Source organism: Archocentrus centrarchus, unplaced genomic scaffold (genome assembly GCF_007364275.1).
Source record: "Archocentrus centrarchus isolate MPI-CPG fArcCen1 unplaced genomic scaffold, fArcCen1 scaffold_29_ctg1, whole genome shotgun sequence".
NCBI lineage: Eukaryota > Metazoa > Chordata > Actinopteri > Cichliformes > Cichlidae > Archocentrus > Archocentrus centrarchus.
Genome location: NW_022060258.1, coordinates 763,787 through 786,698, shown reverse-complemented (window position 1 = coordinate 786,698; position 22,912 = coordinate 763,787). Strand labels below are relative to the sequence as shown.

The window sequence follows — 22,912 nt, the reverse complement described above, 5'->3', positions numbered from 1 at the left end:
TTAGTGTTGAAGGATTACTGTAACAGTGATTATACTGTAGTATGATTAACTGTAAAAGGTTAAACCTGTGATTAACATAAAAGATTAATACTTTAGCTAAATTTTCCTATCACCCTTGCTCCCCTGAAACATCCACGCCTAACCTCACCAAAATCTAAGGCGATATCCTAGATTTTGTTACTAGGTTGCTGCCCCCTCATAAACACATACTCTCAATCACAGATTAGATTCTCCAAGGCCATCATTTCATATTTCTACCCAAGCTACCTTCTTCACTTAAAACTGCTAACCAATCATGTTTTCCATCTCCACGGGAACACCACTGGCACAGTTTTTGACTGTGATCCTCAGTTCACTTCACGGGTTTGAAAGACATTCTGCAGGTCACTAGGTGCAACAGTCAGTCTAACATCTGGTTATTACCCACCGTCCAATCTTCAAACTTAATTAAGTTAATTAGGAATCGGAAGTGGCTTTACGTTGTGTCACATCCACTAATCTGCCATCCTGAAGTTCTCATGTTCTCTGGGTAGAATACAAACACAATACACTCTCCTCCTCAGCCACCAGTCTGCCTCATTTTGAAGCCTCACTAGGTTTTCAACCCCTTCTTATCTCTATCTAAGAAGGTGAAATCTCTGTGCCATCGACGCAACACCACCTTTGTTGGAGGAGGACTAAGGAGGTGCCTCTTAGGACGGCCAACCAAAATCGACACCTTGCTGATGGAAGGAAGACCCCGACTCCATGGCATGAACCAGGTCAGAAAGTGTGGCTTTCCTTCGAAGACATTCCATTGAAATCCATGTCCCATAAATCAGTTCCTAGGTTCGTTGGTCCTTTTGAGGTAGAACATGTCATTAACCCTTCTGCCATCAGTCTAAAGCTGTCGCCTTCCATGAGGATTCACCCAATATTCCATGTTTCTCAGTTGAAGACTCCATCTTCCAGCCCATTGTGCCCTCCGGCCAAGCACCACCACCCACCCACCCACCAGATCATTGACAATGAGCTGGTGTTCATAGTGAGAAGTATTTTGGATGTGCAACATCAGGGCCAGGGCCTCCAATTCCTGTTAGATTGGGAGGGTCATTTTGGAGTCCTACATGCTGCACCCTGACCAGGTAGGCCACCTGTGGGTGTCTGGGACAGTGTGTGTGTGTGTGTGTGTGTGTGTGTGTGTGTGTGTGCTACTACAGATTTCTCATTATGCTCCTGCTGGTCATCATCAAGGGCTGTATATTTAACTCCAGCAGTGTCTGTGAATCTCCCCTAATTTGTTCCAGCTCTAAGAGCCATTTTCTTTTTGTTTGGTGATATGTGTTTGGACACTAGGGGCCACTTAGTTTATGAGTCATTGTATTTCTATGGGAAGGGGTTTGCTTATTTGGCTGGCGTTAATGGTGAAGGCATAACAGTTTTTGACTGTGCAATCTATGTCAATCAGGTATGCCAGCATTTACACTGTTTAGTTAGGCTGCATATACTGTTCAGTAATAAAGACGAGAACTATCTGTTGTCAGTCACAAATGATAAAAGGAAGTGAAGATAAACAGAATCAGCTGAAGTTAATGGCGAGTATCAGCATAGGAAAGCTGATACACCAGCCATTAATTCAATTTCAATTAAAGTTATACAGCACCAATTACAACAAACAATCACCTCAAGGCACTTTATTAAGATAAAGACCATACAATAATTACAGAGAAAACTCAACAATCAAAAATGACTGCCTATGAGCAAGCACTTGGCAAAAGTGGGAAGGAAAAACTTCCTTTTAACAGGAAGAAACCTCTGGCAGAACCAGGCTCAGGGAGAGGCAGTCATCTGCGACTCGTTGAGGGTGTAGGGAAGGAGACATGACAAAAGACATGCTGTCGAAGAGAGCTAGTGATTAATAATAACTACTGATTAAATTCAAACACAGAGTTAAAAGAGGTGAATAAAACAGAAATACTCACTGCACCATGGGAATATTTACAGTGGTAAAACCGGTTCCATGTTATTTCCTGCATTCTGTCTTGACAGAGCTGTAACCTCAGTTTCACATGTCTTTGTCAGCTCCTCGCCCCACTTTCCCATGGATTTACTACCAACACTCAACTGTACTTTTCTGGGGAGATCTCTGTTCACCACCAGATTCAGTCCCTCACACCCTTGCAACCTGCTGCCTCATCCAAGCCATCCCCCACTTTGGATTCCCAGGTGCCTGTCCACTCCCACCACTAACACCAAGGATCTACCCAGCAGCAGTCTACCCTCAAACAGCTTCCTAGTCATTCCTGGACTCCAAGTAAGCTAACTACACTTCCCACACCTAACTACATCTCTCTCCTTCTTCCACTCTCACTAACTATCTCTCTCCATCTCCACAGACCCTCCTAGACTGCTTGCACAGAGTCAGCCCGAGTAACATATCACTCTACTCAGTGTACTCCAAATTCTGCCTTTGTCAATACTAAAATAAAATAAAATAAAATAAAATAAAATAAAATAAAATAAAATAAAATAAAATAAAATAAAATAAAATAAAATAAAATAAAAATCTTTAATTGCTCAGTGTTGTCTTGCCTGCTCTTTGGATCCAAAAAACATGTTCATCATAACAGTTACAGAGATATCAGTATTAAGACAAAGCTTTTGTAAATGATTGATGACTCTAGTGAGAGAAAGAGATGGAGAAATTGAGTTTACACAACCACCACAGCAGGACACTCTGTCCTCTTGTTCAGACATACTCTTTTACCATGTTAGCTATACTGGCCATGGTCATGTAGACCTGTTTCTCCACATCTATATGCTCTAAATAGTAAATGTTTGAGTCACATCTGATCTGTTCCAGCAACAATTTCCAGACATACAGCATCCAAGCACTGCTTCCCACATATTTGTTTTGCCTAAAAGCACATGTTATAGACACATACATGTCATCATGGAACGACTATATGAACAATGCTGTGGGATTACAAATTCTTATCATGGCATGGATATATATATTTAATCACACAACACAGAGTAGCTTTAACACCACTGGAATTAATAATGATATTTTTAGGCCACATGGTCACAAACAAATTTCAGAGTTTAGTTAAGAGAATCTAAAATCCATCCAAAATATATCTGGCAGAGCAAATCAGTAAATAGATGAAGGCACAATGACCCATACAGTACACACATACACTATAACAGCGGAGATGTAAGATGAATACTTACAGGTACATCCACGTACTTCGAAGCAGCTTTCACCTTGACATAAAACATAGGAAAACAGTCAGTACACCATCTGTGTGAACCAGTTTTCAAGACAAAAGTTGCTGTGAAGAGACAGTTGATCTTAAAATTTAGCGCCTGCTGAAATTGCAGCCTGATTTGTTGTGATTGCAGTTGCAAAAGTACACTAAATATGTCAGTAACCTGACTTTCTTAGTAATGTGGAAATTCAGGAGAGGTGTTAAACTATTTAGTGCTGGAAAAGGTTTTCCTTTCCTCCAAACAGCATTACAGTTAGCATAAATTATTAAGATAAAGAAACAATAAATTAATGAATGAACAAAACTGAACCAATGACAACTTAGAATTCATCACAAATTCTTTGCATAGGTGAACTTTCATTGAAGAACATTAAAAATGTCTGTTAAAATTGTTCATAACATTTCAAAGGTCAGTAACACTATCATAGCTTCACACTATCATTTACCATAATATGATTTAAAGTCTAAGTAAATTATTAACAAGGTATTTTTCTGCAGGTAATAATTAAGATATTGTCTGATTGTGTTAACAGCGGTTTTATAAATTCTTACTATTGCAAATCATGGTTAATTCAGGTAGCCACCAGGTGTGAAAGTATTGTGTGTGAGCTCATCTAAAGTGAGAACTATCTACAAAGCATTTCCAAATGAAATGGAAAGGCCAACACTACCTCAACATAGAAAAAAGGAAACAAATACAACACAAAGTTATGCATAACATACAAATATTTATTGCAAGATGCAAATTCAACACACTTGAAGATTACTTAAATATATATATGACCAGTTTCTAAGTATTAAGTGGGTTGAAGAAAGAAAGACTTAGTGCTTTCAACTTAATGTAAGTGAAACTTTTTCAATTAAAACTAAAAAAAGATAACATCAATATGGTCCCATCATATTAAAATTGTAATGGAGGAAAATGTTTCTGGGATGTTAACGAGGGTGGAATTCCTTCAGGCCATTCTTTAATCCAACAATCCTTTAGGTTGCAGTCAGTTAGGTAAGTGTTAAGATGTCAGTGTCAAGTCAGGTTTACTCCCAGTGTTCCTAAATTAACAGAAGTCAAGTTGTTCGATGTAGGGCTTGAAGAGTCCTACCACTAAAAGTGAACTCAGTTGATGAAGAAGTAGGTGGTCTCCATTAATCTTTTATGCTCATTGGCTCACAGAAGTCATCCATCCATGAGCATCAGTCAAATAACTGATTAAGTCAAAACAGAACCTGGGTAAAACTGCATTACTTATTTTTTATTTGTTTTCATAGAACCCAAACCAAAAGACAATAAAAAAATTATTCTGCAATAATTCTGAAAAGAAAATATTACAGATGCCAATTCTTTATCTGAGTTACAGTAGTAAGCTGTTACACAAACAATGTATTTTAAAATAGCTACTAAACCAACTCTCATTGCTCATCTTCAACTCTCAACAATTCTCATCTTCCTCATGTATTTGTAGATGCTCCATGTCACTCTGATGCTCACTATTTCTCACCAAATATGCCTCTCTCAACCCCTTGGGGGTGGTATGTGTGTAATCCTCAAGCTCAGGCTCCAGTTTTGTGGTTATAGCTCCTAATGCTCCTATGACCACTGGGACCACTTTGATTCAGTTGTTCCTTCAGACCCTGGTACCTCTCTATTTTCTTGTGCTCCTTCCTCCTCATGTTACTGTCCTCTGAGACTGCCACATCTCTCACAACTGGGCTGTGTTTGTTTTCTTTTTTATATACCACTTTCCTACTCTACTTGAGCACTCAAAGTTCTTTATATAACGTGCTTCATTCACCCAATCACACCCATGTATACAAGCACTTTTTCCCTAAGTGCTTTTTTATTTAACATTCACACTCCAATGAATATATCAGAGAACAACTTGGAGTTCAGTAATTTGGTATGCAGACTGGAACAGCCGGGAATCAAGCCATCTACCTCCTGAGCTACAGCTCCTTGTCACTATGGCTGGTTGATTAGTCAGCAGTTGCTTGTCTGTCTGGAACTAGAAATCCCACAGGACCTTAGCCCCGTTGTTCTCAACCACTATTGCACGTCATGTCAAGGGGGAGAAATCATCATCCCCACACTGTGTGGGGATGAATCATTTAAAGTGTACTCTCTTGAATGCAAGAGAATGACAAGACAAGAGCATGGCTAAGTTGGAAACCTGGAACCTCGGTTGCCAATTACCAAGAATACGTGAAGTACCTTCTGAAAGTCTACTAGAAGATGTCAATGCAGCACTACTTACAATCCCTACTACGACCATCACTGAAACCAACCAGCTGATCTATACCACAGCAAAAGTGATCCTTGGCACAAGATAGGCACAAGAAACAGTACCATGTTAATCTGGGATTTTTATGTTTGGTATGTGTATCTATGTGTCGTGGACCTGATTCTATGGGGGCCTCTTGGCCAGGTCATGTTTGCAAAGGAGAACTGGTTCTTAAACATTTTACCTGGTAAAATAAAGTTTTTTTTTTGTTTGTTTTTTTTAAAGTATACTCCATGGAAAAGAAGACTAGATGTAAGATCAGGGCAAGCGCGAAAGAATGTTAGCTAACTATCAGAGCCGAGGAAAGGGGTGCCTAAGAAGTACAACAAGCTGTCCATGCCTGAGGCAGCTGGCATATCAGAGCGATACAAGCAAGAAGAATAAACCAGATGTTCTTAACTGAACCATCCAAAGTGTACTCTCAGTGGCAGGGGAACAATATGAAAAGAGCCCCTCCACCAAGGCTGGAGGTGGAGCAGTACTGGAAGAGAATTTGGGAGAAGGATGCAACACAACAATGGTCAGTGGCTAGAGCAGACCACAGCGACCTCCCTGAACAGGTCCCAGTAACTATTACAGTGGCAGACATCCAGGTATGAGTCTCAAATATGAAGACTTGTACAGAACCAAGACCTGATATGATTCACACCCACTGGCTAAAGAAGCAAATTGCACTTCATGAGCACCTGGCAGGACAAATGAACCAGCTGCAAATAAATAAGATGCACCCAGAATGGCTGACCAAATGCTGGACAGTCCTGATCACCAAGGATCACACACACACACACACACACACACCCTTTCCTCCTTGGTCTCTCCAGGAACCTTTAAATAGTGTTCAGACCCCTGGGGAAACATTTGCCTCAACACACCCTGGAAAGACACAGGTGAGTGATTGGTACACGACAAACCCACTTGCACTACATCAGCACCCATATTGGCAATCACTGCATAAGTTCACTAACCACACTTTTCTTAACCACATGAAAATTATATTTGTGGCTAACACTCTTTATTTTACAGTATCTGCCCACTACACACGGAGTAGCTGCTCAAGTGCTTGGAAGACAGACCCACACCAGTTATTAAAATACTCAATAAATAATCAATAAACATTTAAGAGTTTTCATTTGTGAGTATGTTTTTTATATGTCAAAAAAGTGCTGAGTGTTAATAAAGAGCAAATTTGTCTCAACATTTAATACATTTAATAATACATGAAGTCCTTTGTCAGGCGGGCATTGTAAACTGCAGCACTGTCCTGTTGAAAAACCCAGTCATTACCACACAGACGAGGACCCTCAGTCATGAGGGATGCCCGCTGCAACATCTCCACATAGCCAGCTGCTGTTTGACGCCCCTGCACAACCTGAAGCTCCATTGTTCCATTGAAGGAAACCGCACCCTAAATCATGATGCCCCCCTCCCCCCCCCCTCCCCCCACTGTGCCGTGTAGAAAACATCTCAGGTGGGATCTCCTTGTCATGCCAGTAACGTTGGAAGCCATCAGGACCATTAAGGTTAATTTTTTTCTCATCAGAGAAGACAACTTTCTTCCACCTTTCAGTGTCCCATGTTTGATGCACCCTTGCAAAGTCCAAATGGGCAATTTTGTGGCGTTAAGGAAGACGTGGCCTTTGAAGACATTTTTTGTTTCTGAAGCCCTTCCCTTGCAGATGGTTATTGGGCTGCAGTCAGCACCAGTAATGGCCTTAATTTGGGTAGAGGATCGTCCCGTGTTTTGACGGACAGCCAGTCGGATCCTGCGGTTCAACGCTGGTGAAATTTTTTGGGTCTACCACTTGACTTTTTTGATCAATAACCCCCAGGATCATTTAAAAAATGCAAAATGATTGTCTTACTGCATCCAAGCTCAGCAGCGATGGCACGTTGTGAGAGGCCTTGCTTATGCAGCTCAACAATCCTACCACGATCAAAGTCAGTGAGCTTTTTTGCTTTTGCCATCAGGAGGTCTTGACAGTGTAAAGACTTGACAGAAAATGACATGGAATTCAAATTTTTGCACAGCTTTTGGCTTTTAAAGGCTATGGTTTTAAACTTTTGATCAGCTGAAAAAATCATGTTAGAGTGTAAATGCAGTTTTCAATAGATTCCCAGCTCAAAAGTTTTTGCCTCTTGTGCCCATTTCTTCTTTTAGCATTGTGAAGCTCTACTTAGAACCTTCTTAAGAGCCAATAGCGCAAAATGCAAATTCTTGCAATTTTTTTAACTGGTCTTAAGATTTTGCTCAGGAGTGTTTAAACACAAACAGTGGCCCTCCACTGAAATGACAGAGCCAGCAGTGGCCCCCAAGTCATTTGAGTTTGAGACCCATGGTGTAACGTGTTAAGAATGAAAGGATGCCACACAGTTTGATGGAAATTAAAATTATCAACCTACAGAGGGCTGAATTCAAAGACACCTCAAAAGTTAATGTGAAGAAATAATGCATCAGGCTAGGCCATTTTGCCTAAATTTCATTGCATCAAATCAAAATGGTATTCAGTAGTTTGTATGGCCCCACATGCTTGTATGCATACCTGAACACATTGGGGCATGGTCCTAATGAGACAACGACTGGTGTCCTTGGGGATCTCCTCCCAGACCTAAACCAAACAATCTTCTGGACAGCCTGAGGTATAATCTGAGAATGTTGGATGGATCAAGACATAATGTCCCAGAGGTTTTCTATTGGATTTAGTCAGGCAAGCAAGTCTGGCAATTGTGGGGGCCAGTCAGTGTTATTGATTCCTTCATCTTCTGCATACTCTCACTGCATGAGGCCAGACATTGTTGTGCACAAGGAAGAACACAGGACCTACTGCACCAGGATAGGGTCTGACTACAGGTCCAAGGATGTCATCCTAATGCCTAATGGCAGTCAGGGTGCCATTGCCTAGCCTGTAGACGTCTGACTCCACAGCTTCTCCAGACCCGTGTGTCACACCTGCCCAGGGTGAACTTGTTCTCATCTGTGAAAAGCAGAGGGTGCCAGTGATGGAACTTCCAATTCTGGTATTCTATGGTCAATGACAATCAGGCAACATGGTGCTGGGCAGTGAGCAGAGGGCCCACTTGAGAACATCAGCCTCTCAGACCACCCTCTGATTGTTTAGTCAGAGATATTCACACACAAGTGTCCTGCTAGAGGTAATTTTGTAGGGCTCTGGCAATTATCATCTTGTTCTTCCTTGCACAAAGGAGCAGATATCAGTCCTACTCATGGGTTACGGACCTTTTATGGCTCTGTCCAGCTCTCCTAGAATAACTACCTGTCCCAGTTAAAAGCATGTGGAGGCCATACAACCTACTGACTACCATTTTAGTTGTTGCAATGGAATTTCAGCAAAAGCACTCAACACTGATTTTCAGGGCGCTGCTAATCCACATTGAGAAGGGCCAGTTGAGGTGGCTCAGGCATCTGACTAGGATGCCTCCTGGGTGCCTCTTGGGTGAGCTGTTCTGGGCATGTCTTACTGGGACAAGGCCCCGGGATAGGCCCAGGACACACTGGAGAGATTATATCTCTCGTCTGGCCTGGGAACACTTTGGGGTCCCTCCGGATGACCTCGTGGAGGTGGCTGGGGAGAGGGTAGCCTGGGCTTCTCTGCTTAGACTGCTGCACCCGCGACCTGCCCCATAATAAGCAGAAGAAAATGGATGAATGGATGGATTTTCAGGGTGTTTTTGAATTCCACCAACTGTGGAATCCTTTCATTTTTATCACATTACCCAGTCCATATGAGTATAGATATACTGCATGATTTTTTCCCACTGAGATCTAATTCATTTTCAACAACTTCTTTTGTTTTTTGAGTATTATTTATATATATATTAAATAATATATATATATATATATATATATATATATATAGAGAGAGAGAGAGAGAGAGAGAGAGAGAGAGAGACAGAACGATAAAGATTCTTATAAAAACATAGAATACTTCATACAAGACTTGTTATGCCAAGAATTTATATGCCCATAGAGTATTCTAATTAATGTCTGGAGTTTGAAAAAAGGTCACTGAAGAGAGAATGTGCTAGCTAAAGGGCTCAATTTTGCCATATCTCCACAACAGCTGGCCATAGTGGATCTCATCATGGCCACAGAAACAGCAATATGAAATAGCAAACTAACACAACCTGAAAGAGAGCAAATCAGGTTGAAAGCAGAAGATTTCACTCACCACCATCAATTCAGTAGATAAATGCATAAGGTTTACCAGGGACATTACCAGGGATAATAGTTTACTGTTCCTGGACTGTGCTGTGCTTATTGAGTGTGGGCTCAAACTCACTCTACGCTTTTTGGCATTCTTTGGGGTGCCCTAGGAAGTCATTGTTTCTCCAGTCTTATGATCTAAACATCCGACACATTAAAGGCCATGATAATGTGGCTGTGGGTGTGTTGGCTCAAGCTCCATTTTTTTGAATTTTTTAAAGTACAACAAATTTTGTAATGTACAATGAAGATGGATGCCTCAACATTGAAGTCTATCAGAAACCCACACACAGACCAATACCTAATCTTTGACTCTCACCACCCACTGGAACACAAACTTGGGGTGATCAGGACCCTGCAAAACCAGTTCATTTTTAAAGCACTTTAAAAGCAGAAACTGCAAGTGCTGTACAATAAAAGAAGAAAAACATCAAAAACACAAACAAAAAACAATAAAAACAGACAATAAGAATCTCAATGTGTATTAAAAGCCAAAGAATAAAATGTGTCTTAAGAAGGGTTTTGAAGGTTGACAATGAAGGGGCATTCCTAATATGCAATGGCAAGTCATTCCATAATTTAGGGGCAACAATACTAAAAGCTCTATCTACTCTGTGCTTCAATTTTGACCTTGGTACCTCTAAGAATAGCTGATCAGCTGATCTGAGGCAGAGAGTTGGGAGATATGGATTAAGTAGCTCAGAAAGATAGGATGGGGCCAGCTCATGAAAACATTTAAACACAAGTAAAAGAATCTTAAACTGCACTCTAAAATGTACAGGCAGCCAATGTAGGGAAGCCAGGATGGGAGTAATATGCTCCCTCCTCCTAACACCAGTCAGAAGCCGAGCAGCAGCATTGTGAACTAACTGGAGATGCTTAAGGGAGGACTGACTAATTCCAAAGTAAAGAGCATTACAATAATCAAGCCTTCTTGTAATAAAGGCATGAATCACCATCTCAAAATGCTGCTTTAAAAGAATTGGCTTAACCTTTGCTAACTGAGAATATTTCAAGCACATTTCAGTTTTTTGTGTCAGAAAAAAGCCACATAAGCTGTGCAGTGTGTCCAGATTATCAGAAAAAAGTGCAGCTGCAAACACAGAGTTGGAGACCTGGTCTGATTTTTGGCAACATGGAAAGTGACATAAATTCCCTTTTTGCATCTGTGCCTGTCACACAACTTGACTTGAAAAGCTTTCACTGTGTCATACATGTGTGTAATCACACTGTCCCTGAAGCTGCAGGTTTAACGCATTAAGATGCTTCTTTATGTTGCAGAGAAAAGCCGACTCACACAGCCACCTTTCATCCCAGAGCCCTGCAGAGTCTTTCCTTTTTTTTTTCTATAAACTGACATTTCCTCAGGCAACTCATTGCACCTGTATGATAAGGCACGTCGCCAAATTCAGAAGTGATTTCCTCCAGAAAAGACTGAAAGTGCCAGTGATTTAAACTTTTGCCTCTTATAAAGCTCACTGTCTGTGTTACAGTGGTTATGACATGTTCTGTCTTCAGGGCTTTGCTGCGCAGCATTTCCTGGTGTGTTACTGGCAGCTCACCTGTGCAGGTCTCCCTTTGCATCTTCTTCTGGATGTGTACCACCAATCCATTCTTTTCCTCATACATCGCAAGTGAAGAAAAGATACAGTTTACCTCCGATGTCAGCAATCAGGTTCTTTGCCTCCCACCTGTTTGGAAAATCCCTGTTTTCCACTTTTCATTTGGTCATTTTTAAGGGTCAGGCAACTTAAATGTTGCTGTAAAAAGTGATGACTGATGTTTTTATCCACTGACCATTGATCAAAGTGTCACTGGCAATGCAGGAAAATGGGTTAGTGTACAGGTCTTAGCCTGAATGGCATCTGTTGCAGTGCATAGTGGGATTTGTAGTATAAGTGGTGGGAGTGCTATTTACCTGTGGGCTATTAATAATAGCCATATGGGCTTTGATCAAATCAGTGAAGATGCACAGGAAAGAAGGTCAGAAACCAACTAGGGAGAATAAGAATGACATAAGGAACAACATTGTCATTCCTTATGTGGCAGGCTTTCCAGAGAAACTCAGATGAATTTTCACCAAGCGTGACATCCCAGTATACTTGGAACCTAGTCCAAGGCAAAAACTGGTCCTAAACACAAGAAAAGCAACATAGTATGTGCTGTGCAGTGAAGTGTGCTTGGACCTCTATATTGGAGAAACCAAACAGACTCTTCACAAACACATGGCACAACGTATATAACAGGGATCCTCAAATTCAGGCCTCGAGGTCCGGTGTCCTGCAGGTTTTAGATGTGTCCCTGATCCAACACACTTGAATTAAACGGCTAAATTACCGTTTGTCCTATCGGAAAAATTCAAATGGTTCCTGGAGGCCCAGAAATTGCACAGCCATATAGGGGTATTATGATATATATATATATATATATATATATATATATATATATATATATATATATATATATATATTTATATTTATTTTTTTTTTTTTTTTTTTTTTTTTTTACCAATCATTAACCATCTGTTATGTTATAGCAGCTTTCATGTTAACATGTCTAAACAATAAGTGTCACTATTTGTTTCATATTTATTTATACGGGGTCAAACTGACATCCTTGGGCCCTCTTTCCACCAACCGGGTGCCGGTATTGAACTGTTCTGTGCTTTTTTTTCACCGTGAAGGCACTTGGTGTTTGTCTGAAAAATTGGTTCAACTTGGGCCCTGCAAGCTAGCTGGTCTTGAACCAAGAACACAAGAAGCAAGTGGTGGAAGGACATGACTCTGCCATCTCAAAGTAAAGTTTTCTACCGCTATGTCACTGCATGATGTGTATTACACAAGAAAAGCGATGCAATTTTCACGACTGTAAATTAGGTTGGGCCCTAACGCTGACTAGAAAGTCTTAAAATGTTTTGCTACATGAATTCTTCTGGGTGTAATGGAATTTTAGCTATTATTTTAAATACCTGTGCGTGGGAATTGACCCAGACTTGGACCCCCATCTTTCAGCAGTCCTTAAACACTCATACCATTCATTCTTGTCCCAAAGAAAGCTCATCCTGCTGAAAGCAATGACTACAGATCAGTTGCGCTTATATCAGTTACAATGAAATGCATTAAGAAATGTGTTGTGAGGCTTTTGAATTAAGACGTAAATAACAGACAGAGTTTGCTTACAGACAATCACAGGTTATGGTCGATGCTATAAATGCATTTGCTTTTAAAATAACTTGGAGGCCCTTATCCGCCACTGTGTTTTTTTGGATTTAGCTCTGCATAGCTATTCAGCCTTTTATTTTAATTCAGAAGATAACTTTACACTCCTGAATTATCAAATGGTACTATTCTGTTTTAACAAACAACCACAGCCGTGCTTTCTTTTCTTACTTTTTTTTTAAATTGAAGAAGCTTAAGTATCATTAACTTGAAAGTACTGTTTTGGCCCAACTGCATGGTGTGCCTCGTTTTCCATTTGGCACTTCCTATGAACTCAGACACTGATACAGTATATAAATTTAGTCTTGAGATACTGCTGGCCTTTCCATTTCATTTGTAAATACATTGTAGATCATCATAACAAATTAAGTGGTAACTGCCTGAATTAACCATGATTTGTAGTAGGAGTTGGTTATAAAACCTCTGTTAACACATTCATGGACAACTGGAAAATATTCAAATCATTACATGTATTAATGTGCATCTAAAAGTAGTTATTTAAAATATTAGCGAAGGTTAGCTAGGAAGTAACTCTTCTTAATATGTGTTTATAACATACAAATTGTAATTTTTCTACATCAGTGAAAAATAATTAAAGAAGAAAAGAGAGAGAACACCACCATTAAAAAAAAAAAAAAAAAAAAAAAATCGCAATATATATAAGCCAGGTTTGATTCCAATACCCATAAGAAAGAAGAACTCTAATTACATAATTAAAAGAACCTGCAAAAACAAAAACAAAAACCCATGTCAAAGGTACCAGAAATGCCAACACACTTAGAAAATACATAAACAATTTTTAACTAAGTGAAAAGGCCTTATATTAAGTATAACAAAAAAAGACCTAATCACAAAAACAGCTTAAAAATAGTTTATCATTCAAGCCTTTAGGGCTTTCTGTATGTAGTGCTTCAGTTTTATTTACATATGGTAACCCATAAGGGTATTTCTACAAATGAACTACAAATTCTAGAAGAAATACTATTTTTGCCCTTTAATAAATATAATGAAGGATCAATGCTATCCCAATAACAACTGTAGTAGCCCAAATGCAGTTCTGTGATATTAAGTTAAAAAGGCCAATAAAAACCAATGAATAAGTAGTTATTTTTAAAGGACAGTTTAAGTTCACAGCAGTATATGTTAATTGATTCAGAAGGGATTAAGAGGCTTATTTACAGGTATGCTAGATTATTTGTGTGTTATTGTAATAAGTTGATCTTTTAAAGGGTATTTGATTTGTTTAAGATGGGTAAAATGTAATTTATGTGGTATTTCTAATGTATGGGAGTATGTAAGAGGTGATGTGTGTTTGTTACTGCAGCTTTGAGGCCCTTAAGGTCAGTTTCAGTAGACCGTCACATGCAGTGAGGGGGAGCCACATCGTTTTGTGACCTCCCTCTCGCTCTTGTTTACGCTTTGGATATGATGGATGATTAACAAACAATTTTGCGAATGTTCTGTATCACCATTTTTGTGTTTTTAGTTTAAGTAAATGTTTTTAAATGTTTACAAGTGGTCCTGTGGATTTCTTCTTGCGTGGATATGGATGACAATGAGGGGATTATTGAGAGCATCGAGCCAAGCTCCACGGTGTAGAAACCTACAACAACTCTTGAGTCCCTGGAAAGAAAGATCAGTAGCTTTCTTAGGAAATGGTCTTCCATCGGGGCCTGTGGTAGCATAGGACAAGGGTGGGCTCGGCCCACCCAAATCTGATTATTGCCCACCCAATCAAAATCTCCCATACCGCCTGCGGGCAGCGAATGGTACTCCCATCAAGCTACGCCTACAATAGTGTTTATTTTCCACACTTTGACTTTCTCACACGCTTTCGTCACGCGTTCGTGGTTCGAGACCAGCTAGTTTGCGGGGCCGGAATTGAACCTGTTTTTCGGCCGAGCACCGAGTGTTTCGGCGGTTCAAATTACGGCACGGGCTCCGGAACCCTGTTGGTGGGAAAGAGGCCTGATTCAGGGCTGCACCCCCTCGTTTCGTGCTTTTCCTTAATCTGGGTCACACTCTAAATTTCCATGTTGATATTTTTACTTCTTTTTACCATGAGCATGTATCGCGTCTATCAGTAAATCTAGCACTGGGGTATCCCCAACAGCTCCCGTCCCACTGCTGCCCGTGCTGAAATATCTCCCCCTGAGCGGGTTACCTGCTCTGTCTCCTCCTCTGTCCGATCAGCAGACAATCTACCGACTAGTTTCTCTGCATGTAATAACACAAGCACCCCTGATGCTAGTCCTATTCTAGCCACATCCCCAGACCCAAAGCAGGTCCTTCCTCTGGCCATTTCAGCACCAGATCCTACTGTTGTGGACCTGAATAGCACTGTGCCCACACCAGGGTTATTATAGTTAACGAAAACGAACGAATTAACGAAAACTAAAATTGAAAAAACATTGTCGTTAACTGAAATAAATAAAGGTTACAATTAAAAGGAAAAAACGATAACTAACTAAAACTGTATTGTGAGTTTAAAAAACTAACTAAAACTAACTGAAATTATCGTGTATTGATCATTTTTCCGCTCTCCGAGTTTAAGCTGGGAGCGCCGTCGGGCAGCTGTGTGCGTGCGTGTGCACGAGAAAGCGGCAGAGCCGCTCTGAACCCGGCCGGTTCAGAGCGGGTCCACGCTGCCGCAACGCTGTGATGAACCTGTTCAGTTCTTGTGCGTTTCCGTCTACTTTATCAGTGAGAGAATAACAATCAGGAATAATAATCAAAGCATCAGGACTCACAACTGTCAGCAAATTCCTGGAGGGAGACTGCTGTCGGAATGGACGTGAGGAAATGAAGGAAGTGGAAAAACAGGGACAAATATGTTTGCAGCCAAAAAACTGAGCACAAAGAGCGAGGTCCAAAAAAAGTCCCAGCCTGCACCGCAGCACACGACCACAAAGTAATTAACACACACAACATACACAAGCATAAATGCGGACATGAGGTCGGACACTTCCGTATGTTGTGTACAGAGGCTGCAAAGACTCTGCGAGTCTAATCAGCGAGCATCTAACAAAGCTACCAGAAGCAGCTTCGGGTGGTGGAGAACATCAGGATGCAGCTGGATTTGACCTTTGACTCCTTCAAAGAGTTTGTTTTTGTCAAACACCACATGTAGCTGTTGTTAATCTACTGCACTGACACTGGAGTTTATTGGGAGTTTATTGTAGAATTTATTGAGTTTGGGAGTTCATATTTTTCTTTGTTTCTCCCTGTTGATATTCATGTGTGTCCTAATTATTACACATTTAGCATGTAGTGCTTCTGTCTTGTGAACTGTTGGTTGTTGAATATATTTCTTTATGGTATCTTTTGTTGAGTTTTTATTACACAATAGTCACTTTTGTGCATTGAATCTTGCACCTGACAAAGTATGAAAATACTAAAACTAATAACTGAAACTAACGAAACTAAACTAAAACTAAGCATTAAACCTAAAATAAAAACTAATAAAAAACAAGCAAAACCACTCTGAAAACTAATTAAAACTAACTGAATTAGAGAAACAAAAGTAAAAACTAACTAAAACTAAACAATAATGTAAAAATCCAAAACTATTATAACCTTGGCTCACACAGCCAGTACTAGTTAACTATCGTGCCTTTGCCAATACTCCGCTCATTCAACCCGGTGTGGTACCGCACTAGACCTTGGCTGGAATACTTTGTGGCTCAGGACACATGTTTCTGCTTCCCGAATGAAGGAGAAAGTTTGCCAAAAAACAAACAGAAGAATGATTCTGTAGTTTTTCACATTTTACATTTTTTGCAGTTGCTGTTCTCTTTCTGTTGTACTGTTGTATAATAAAAAAAAGAAAACAAAAAGAATTAAAAAAAAATGTATATTTCAGCCACAGAAGGTCACAAATCTGTGTACTTTTTGTGATGTCCCAAACCCAGGTAAATGGAGAGGGTATATGTATATCTTTGTGCCTACTAGGGCTGCATTCAACTCCCAAAAAACAAACAAATATAGCCAAATATAGAGGCACTGCTGCCTCACAGTTAGAATAACATCTGGAAGGCCTGGGTTCGATTCCACCTTGGCCCAGGCCTCTCCCTCTCTCTGTGTGGAGTTTGCATGTTCTCCCCGTGCTTGCGTGGGTTTCCTCCGGGTACTCCGGTTTCCTCCCACATTCCAAAGACATGCACTTACTGGGGGTTAGGTTAATTGGCTAATCTAAATTGCCCATAGGTGTGAATGAGAGCATGAATGTGCGTGTGAAAGGTTGTTTGTCTCTGTGTTGGCCCTGCAACAGGCTGGCGACCTGTTCAGGGTGTACCCCGCCTCTCGCCCTATGACAGCTGGGATAGGCTCCAGCCCCCCCCCCGCGACCCTGAACAGGATGAGCGGAAGCGAATGGATGGATGGATGGATGGATGGATATTTTGTGTCATATTATATATATACTTGCCCACCTACATTTTCAGTCTGCCCACCCAACTACAGTGGGCTAGAACCGGGCCTGTCTTCCATGTAGCATCACCAGTGCTGCTTTATATGACTTGAGAAACACTTTCATCTGACTTACTCAAGAATTCATGGCGGCACGCATAGGAGTCATCTGCTGGCATTGAGGTTAGGACAAGCAGAAAATTAAGGGCAGAGAAAGAGGTGCAGATGGCAGAATCATGCCTGAAACAAAAGTCACTGGTGGGCACCCAGGTAATAGATAGACCAGGCTTGGTCTATTTCCCAAAGACTCAAGTCAGCAAGGAACACCATCTATTCCAGAAGATGTCTGAGCAGATGTGGAAGATGAAGTATGGACAAGATGGGAGACTACGCTCCAGTGCAGGATCACTTGGGCAAACATTATGCAAGTAGATTTCAAGTCCGTCTGGTTCCTGGTGCAGGCAGTCTTTGACATTCTACCTAGCCTGGAAAACCTTTATGTCTGGGGAAAAATTAGGCCACGTTCCTGGCCCCTTTGCTCTGGCCAAAAGTAGGGCCATTCAATCCATCAGCAAAGCTGTAGAGAAAATCACAAGATGGCTTTGGATTAAGCGGCCTGATCTGTGCTGCTGGGACACAAGTTGGGACATGATCAACCCCAGCTGGATCACTGGGGTGATTCAGTTCAATTAAGTTCAATTTTATTTATATAGTACCAAATCATAACAACAGTTGCTTTAACGTGTTTTATATTGTAAGGTAAATACATTACAATAATACAGAGAAAACCCCAGCAATCAAACAAAGCCCTGTGAGCAAGCACTTGGCAACAATGGGAATGAAAAACACTCTTTTAACAGGAAGAAACATCTGGCAAACCGGGCTCTGGGAGGGGCAGCTATCTGCCGCGAACCAGTTGTGAGTGAACGAGGGAGACAGGACAAAAGACACAGCCAGAGGTTAATAACCAATGATTAAGTGCAGGCTGGTCTATAAACACAGAGAGTGACAAGAGTTGACTGAAGAAGAAACACTCAGTGCATCATGGGAAAGTGTCTGATGTTGCAAGAATCAAAGCACGTCATATTCCCAGCATATATCGAGAATGCATTACAATGCATCTGAGGAAATGTCTTATTTACTTGTATACCTACTGAAGTATTTTTTGTGAAGAGTGTTAATGTTCTGTTTCTTTTCTAATTTTCTGTTTTCCCTCGTACCCAGCACCCTATATGTTATATGAAGATTTGGAATTAAGCACATTATTACTCTGTATTCTGGATGCTCCCCATCCTTAAATTTCACCTGATTCACTGGAGTGGAAAGATGTCAAACAAACTACTAGAAGGCCCTATAGGATAAAAAGTGGGATAGTCTTTGATGCATATATATGTGCTACTTACTGTGAAAGATAGGAAAGAAGAGAAGAGTGTTCCTTCATCATATCTGGAAAGCTTGGTTAAAACACTCTCTAGAATGACGACAAACTGAGAAAAATGGGAGGAGAAAAGAGAGGTGTAAGCCTCAGAGTTATTTCACTTTGAGAAACACAGCACTACTACAGATTGTAAGTAGTATAGGAAACTGGTTTCTTGGTTCAACTTTAAGCCCAGTAGTAATAGTTTAAATTGTTTTTGTTGTCAACTTGAGCCTTTTTGTTATATTGTGTCTCTCTGGATTTGCTTTGAATGCCTTTATGTGTTTGTTTCGTGTCAGTTTTAATTATGTGCCTTATTGCCCTCATTTGTTTGACTTTTCAACCAGAACCAAAACCATGGTATAAATATATAGTGTAATTTTGTACCTTGGCTACGAGCAGAGTTATCATCTCCTTCACCGTCTCCTCAATTAGATTGTCGATTTGGGAGTGATATTGCCTCTACAGAGAAAGAAAAATATATATTAGACTTTTCACCCTTAGTAAGTTAAATCTCACCTTGAAATCACCAAACAAATGACCAGTTCAATTCAATTCAATTCAATTTATATAGCACCTCAAGGTGCTTTATATTGTAAAAAAAAAAAGCTACAAAAAATACAGAGAAAAACCCAACAATCAGAAAATCCCCTATGAAAAAAAACACTTGGTGATGTTAGAATTAGAATAACCTTATTGCCATTAAACCACATATAATGAAATTACAGATGGTTCTCTCATTGTGCCGCAATATAAGTACAAAGGTATACAGAAAAAGAATAGAATAAGATAAATAAACCATAATAAATCACTTTGTACACTTCTCTTTAATTTACACAGCTAAGGAAATATGTTTACACAGCCAAGGATAAATATCACAGTAAATAAATACACTTATCAAGAAAATGAGTATGGATATAAATAACTTTTGAATATTAGCAACAATAGCACCAGATTGATAAGTACCACACAGAGTAAAAACATGTTTATTGAGTTGTAAACATCAAGGTGGTATTGCACATGATGGAGACACTCATAGAGTAAATGTGCAAATGAGCGGTTGTTTAATGTTCTACTGGCCCAAGGATAGACATTGTTTCTTAGCCTGGATGTGTGGGCTTTAATTGACCTATATTGTTTGCCAGAAGGCAATGTTCAAACGGGTGATGTGCTAGGTGGGAGGGAGCACTGAGAATGGCTATGGACCTTCTCAGGCATTTGGAGCCAGTGATCTCCTCTCTTTCTGTCTACAGCCAAGTTCCTGGCATACCAAGCAGAGATGCAGCATGTGATCATGCGCTTGATGGTGGATTGGTGGAAGGTCACCAGCAGCCTCTGACCCAGTTTATTCTTCATGAGGAATCTCAGGAAGTGTAATCTTTGGGAGATAAAAAGGGCAGTAGGTAACCTTCCAGTTCTGGTGAGCAGTAGCTGCCTATAGCTCAGCTCTGTGCATACCAGTTGTTATTTATGTATATACAGTGGGGAAAATAAGTATTTGATACACTGCCCATTTTGCAAGTTTCCCCCCCTACAAAGAATGGAGAGGTCTGTAATTTTTATCTCAGATAAACTTCAACTGTGAGAGACAGAATCTAAAAAAAAATTTCCAGAAAACCAAATTGTATGATTTTTAAACAATCAATTTGCATTTTATTGCATGAAATAAGTATGTGATCACCTACCAACCAGCAAGAATTCTGGCTCTCACAGACCTGTTAGTTTTTCTTTAAAAAGCCCTCCTATTCTGCACTTTTTACCTGTATTAATTGCATCTGTTTGACATTGTTACCTGTATGAAAGACACCTGTCCACACACTCAATCAATCACACTCTGACCTCTCCACCATGTCCAAGATCATAACGTTGTCTAAGGACACCAGGGACACAACTGTAGACCTGCACAAGGCTAGGCTGGGCTAAAGGACAATAGGCAAGTAACTTGGTCAGAAGGCAACAATTGTTGGTGCAATTATTAGAAAATGGAAGAAACACAAGTTGACTTCCAAGCTTCCTCTGCTTGGGGATCCATGCAAGATCTCACCTCATGGAGTAAGGATGATTTTGAGAAAGGTCAGGAATCAGTCCAGAACTACACGGGGGAACCTGGAGAGAGCTGAGACCACAGTCTCAAAGATGATGCTGAGAAACACACAATGCCATCATGGATTAAAATTCTGCAGGGCATGCAAGGTACCCCTGCTCACACCAGCAAATGTCCAGGCACATTTAAAGTTTGCCAGTGACCTCTGGATGATCCAGAGGGGGTATGGAAGAAGGTCATGTGGTCAGATGAGACCAAAATAGAGCTTTTCAACTTCACTTGCCATGTTTGGAGGAAGATGGATTAGTACAACCCCAAGAACACTGTCCCAAGGGTGAAGCATGGGGGTGGAAATATTATACTTTGGGGGTGCTTTTCTGCAAAGAGGACAGGACAACTGCATCATATTGAAGGGAAGATGGATGGGCTCATGTATCACAAGATTTTGGCCAATAACCTCCTTCCCTCAGTAAGCGCATTGAAGATGGGTTTTGGCTGGGTCCTTCCAGCATGACAATGACCTGAAACACACAGCCAGGGCAACTAAGGAATGGTTCCCAAAGAAGCATTTCAAGGTCCTGGAGTGGTCTAACCAGTCTGCAGACCTGAACCCAATAGAAAATCTTTGGAGGGACCTGAAACTAAGTGTTGCCCAGCGACAGCCCCAAACCTGAAAGATCTGGAGAAGATCTGTATGGACAAGTGGGCAAAAATCCCTGCTGCAGTGTGTGCAACCTTGGTCAGGAACTACAGGAAACATCTGACTTCTGTAATAATATACAAAGGTTTCTGTACCACATATTAAGTTCTGTTTTTCCATAGTATCAAATACTTATTTCAGCCTAGAAGTAATAAATGCATGTATTACTTTTTCAGAATCACTCTGAGAACGGATGATTCTAATTTTCAATTAAATTAAATAAAATTTTATTTATATCACTTCCAAATCACAACAAACAGCCCCCTCAAGGAGCTTTATATTTAAAGATAAAGACAATAGAATTTTAGAGATATTGCACTAATTAAAGCAGGATAGCGGTCCTACATATTTGTTTAATAATGTTTAATTAATACATATTTGTTAGGGGTGAACAAAAAAAACTTGTGTTTTATCTGAATTCAGCAGCAAAAAATTGGAGGTCATCCAGATCTTTATGTCTTTAATATATTCCTGTAGTATAGAAGTGCAAAAGAGTATAGAAAGTACTAAGATTTAAGAAATACGTTTCAATAAATACAGACTAACAAAAATAAGTTGACTGCCCTGACAGCCTTGTGAATGAAGCTGTCCCTTAGTCTACTCGTCCTGGCCCACAGACACTGCAGTCTCCTCCCTGATGGCAGCTGGCTGAAGAGGGTGTGTGACAGGTGGGCTGGGTCCACATCAATACAGATGGCTTTTGGGTGAGCCACCAATGATCTTCTCACCTGCTCACCTTCACAATGTGCTGGAGGGTCCTGTGGCAAGATGCTGTGCAGGCACCATACCACACTGTGATGCAGCTGGTTAGGATGGCCTCGATCGTGCCTCTATAGAAAGTGCACATGATGGGGGCTGGGGCTCTGGCTCTTCACAGCTTGTGGAGAAAGTAGAAGCCCTGGTGAGCCTTCCGGGCCAGAGAAGTGATGTTGAGGGTCCATGTCCAGTTCTCTGTGACATGCACACCCAAAAACTTAGTGCTGCTCACCCTCTCCACAGCAGCACCATTGATGGTCAGAGGGGAATCCTGAGGGAACACTCTCCTGAAGTCCACAACAATCTCTTTGGTCTTCTTCACATTCAGAGAAAAATTGTTGTAGCTGCACCACAAGGCTAGGTGACTCACCTCAGTCCTATAGTTTGTCTCATTATTATTGTTGATCATAACTACTGTTATGTCATCCGCAAACTTGATGAAGACGCTGGAGCTGTGTAACGGCAGGCAGTCATGGGTCAAAAGTGTGAAGGGTGGGCTCAGCACACATCCTTGGGGGCCCCGTACTCAGAGTGATGGTGGTGGATGTGTTGCTGCTGACCTGAACTGCTTGTGGTCTCCCGGTCAGGAAGTCCAGCAGTCAGTTGCACAGGGAGGTGTTC

At 40.7% G+C, this 22,912-nt stretch overlaps 1 protein-coding gene across 1 annotated transcript in view; it reads right to left on the bottom strand.

The window, feature by feature from the left end:
• The window catches only part of cadpsa (Ca2+-dependent activator protein for secretion a), a 479,373-nt gene that overhangs the window by 89,647 nt on the left and 366,814 nt on the right, over positions 1–22,912 (bottom strand). The window contains exons 23-25 of the mRNA XM_030723859.1: positions 19,179–19,253; positions 18,778–18,861; positions 3,214–3,246 (exon numbers count right to left, since the gene is read on the bottom strand). Coding sequence (XP_030579719.1) covers positions 3,214–3,246; positions 18,778–18,861; positions 19,179–19,253 — 192 coding nt within the window. The remainder of the gene's footprint in view (positions 1–3,213; positions 3,247–18,777; positions 18,862–19,178; positions 19,254–22,912) is intronic.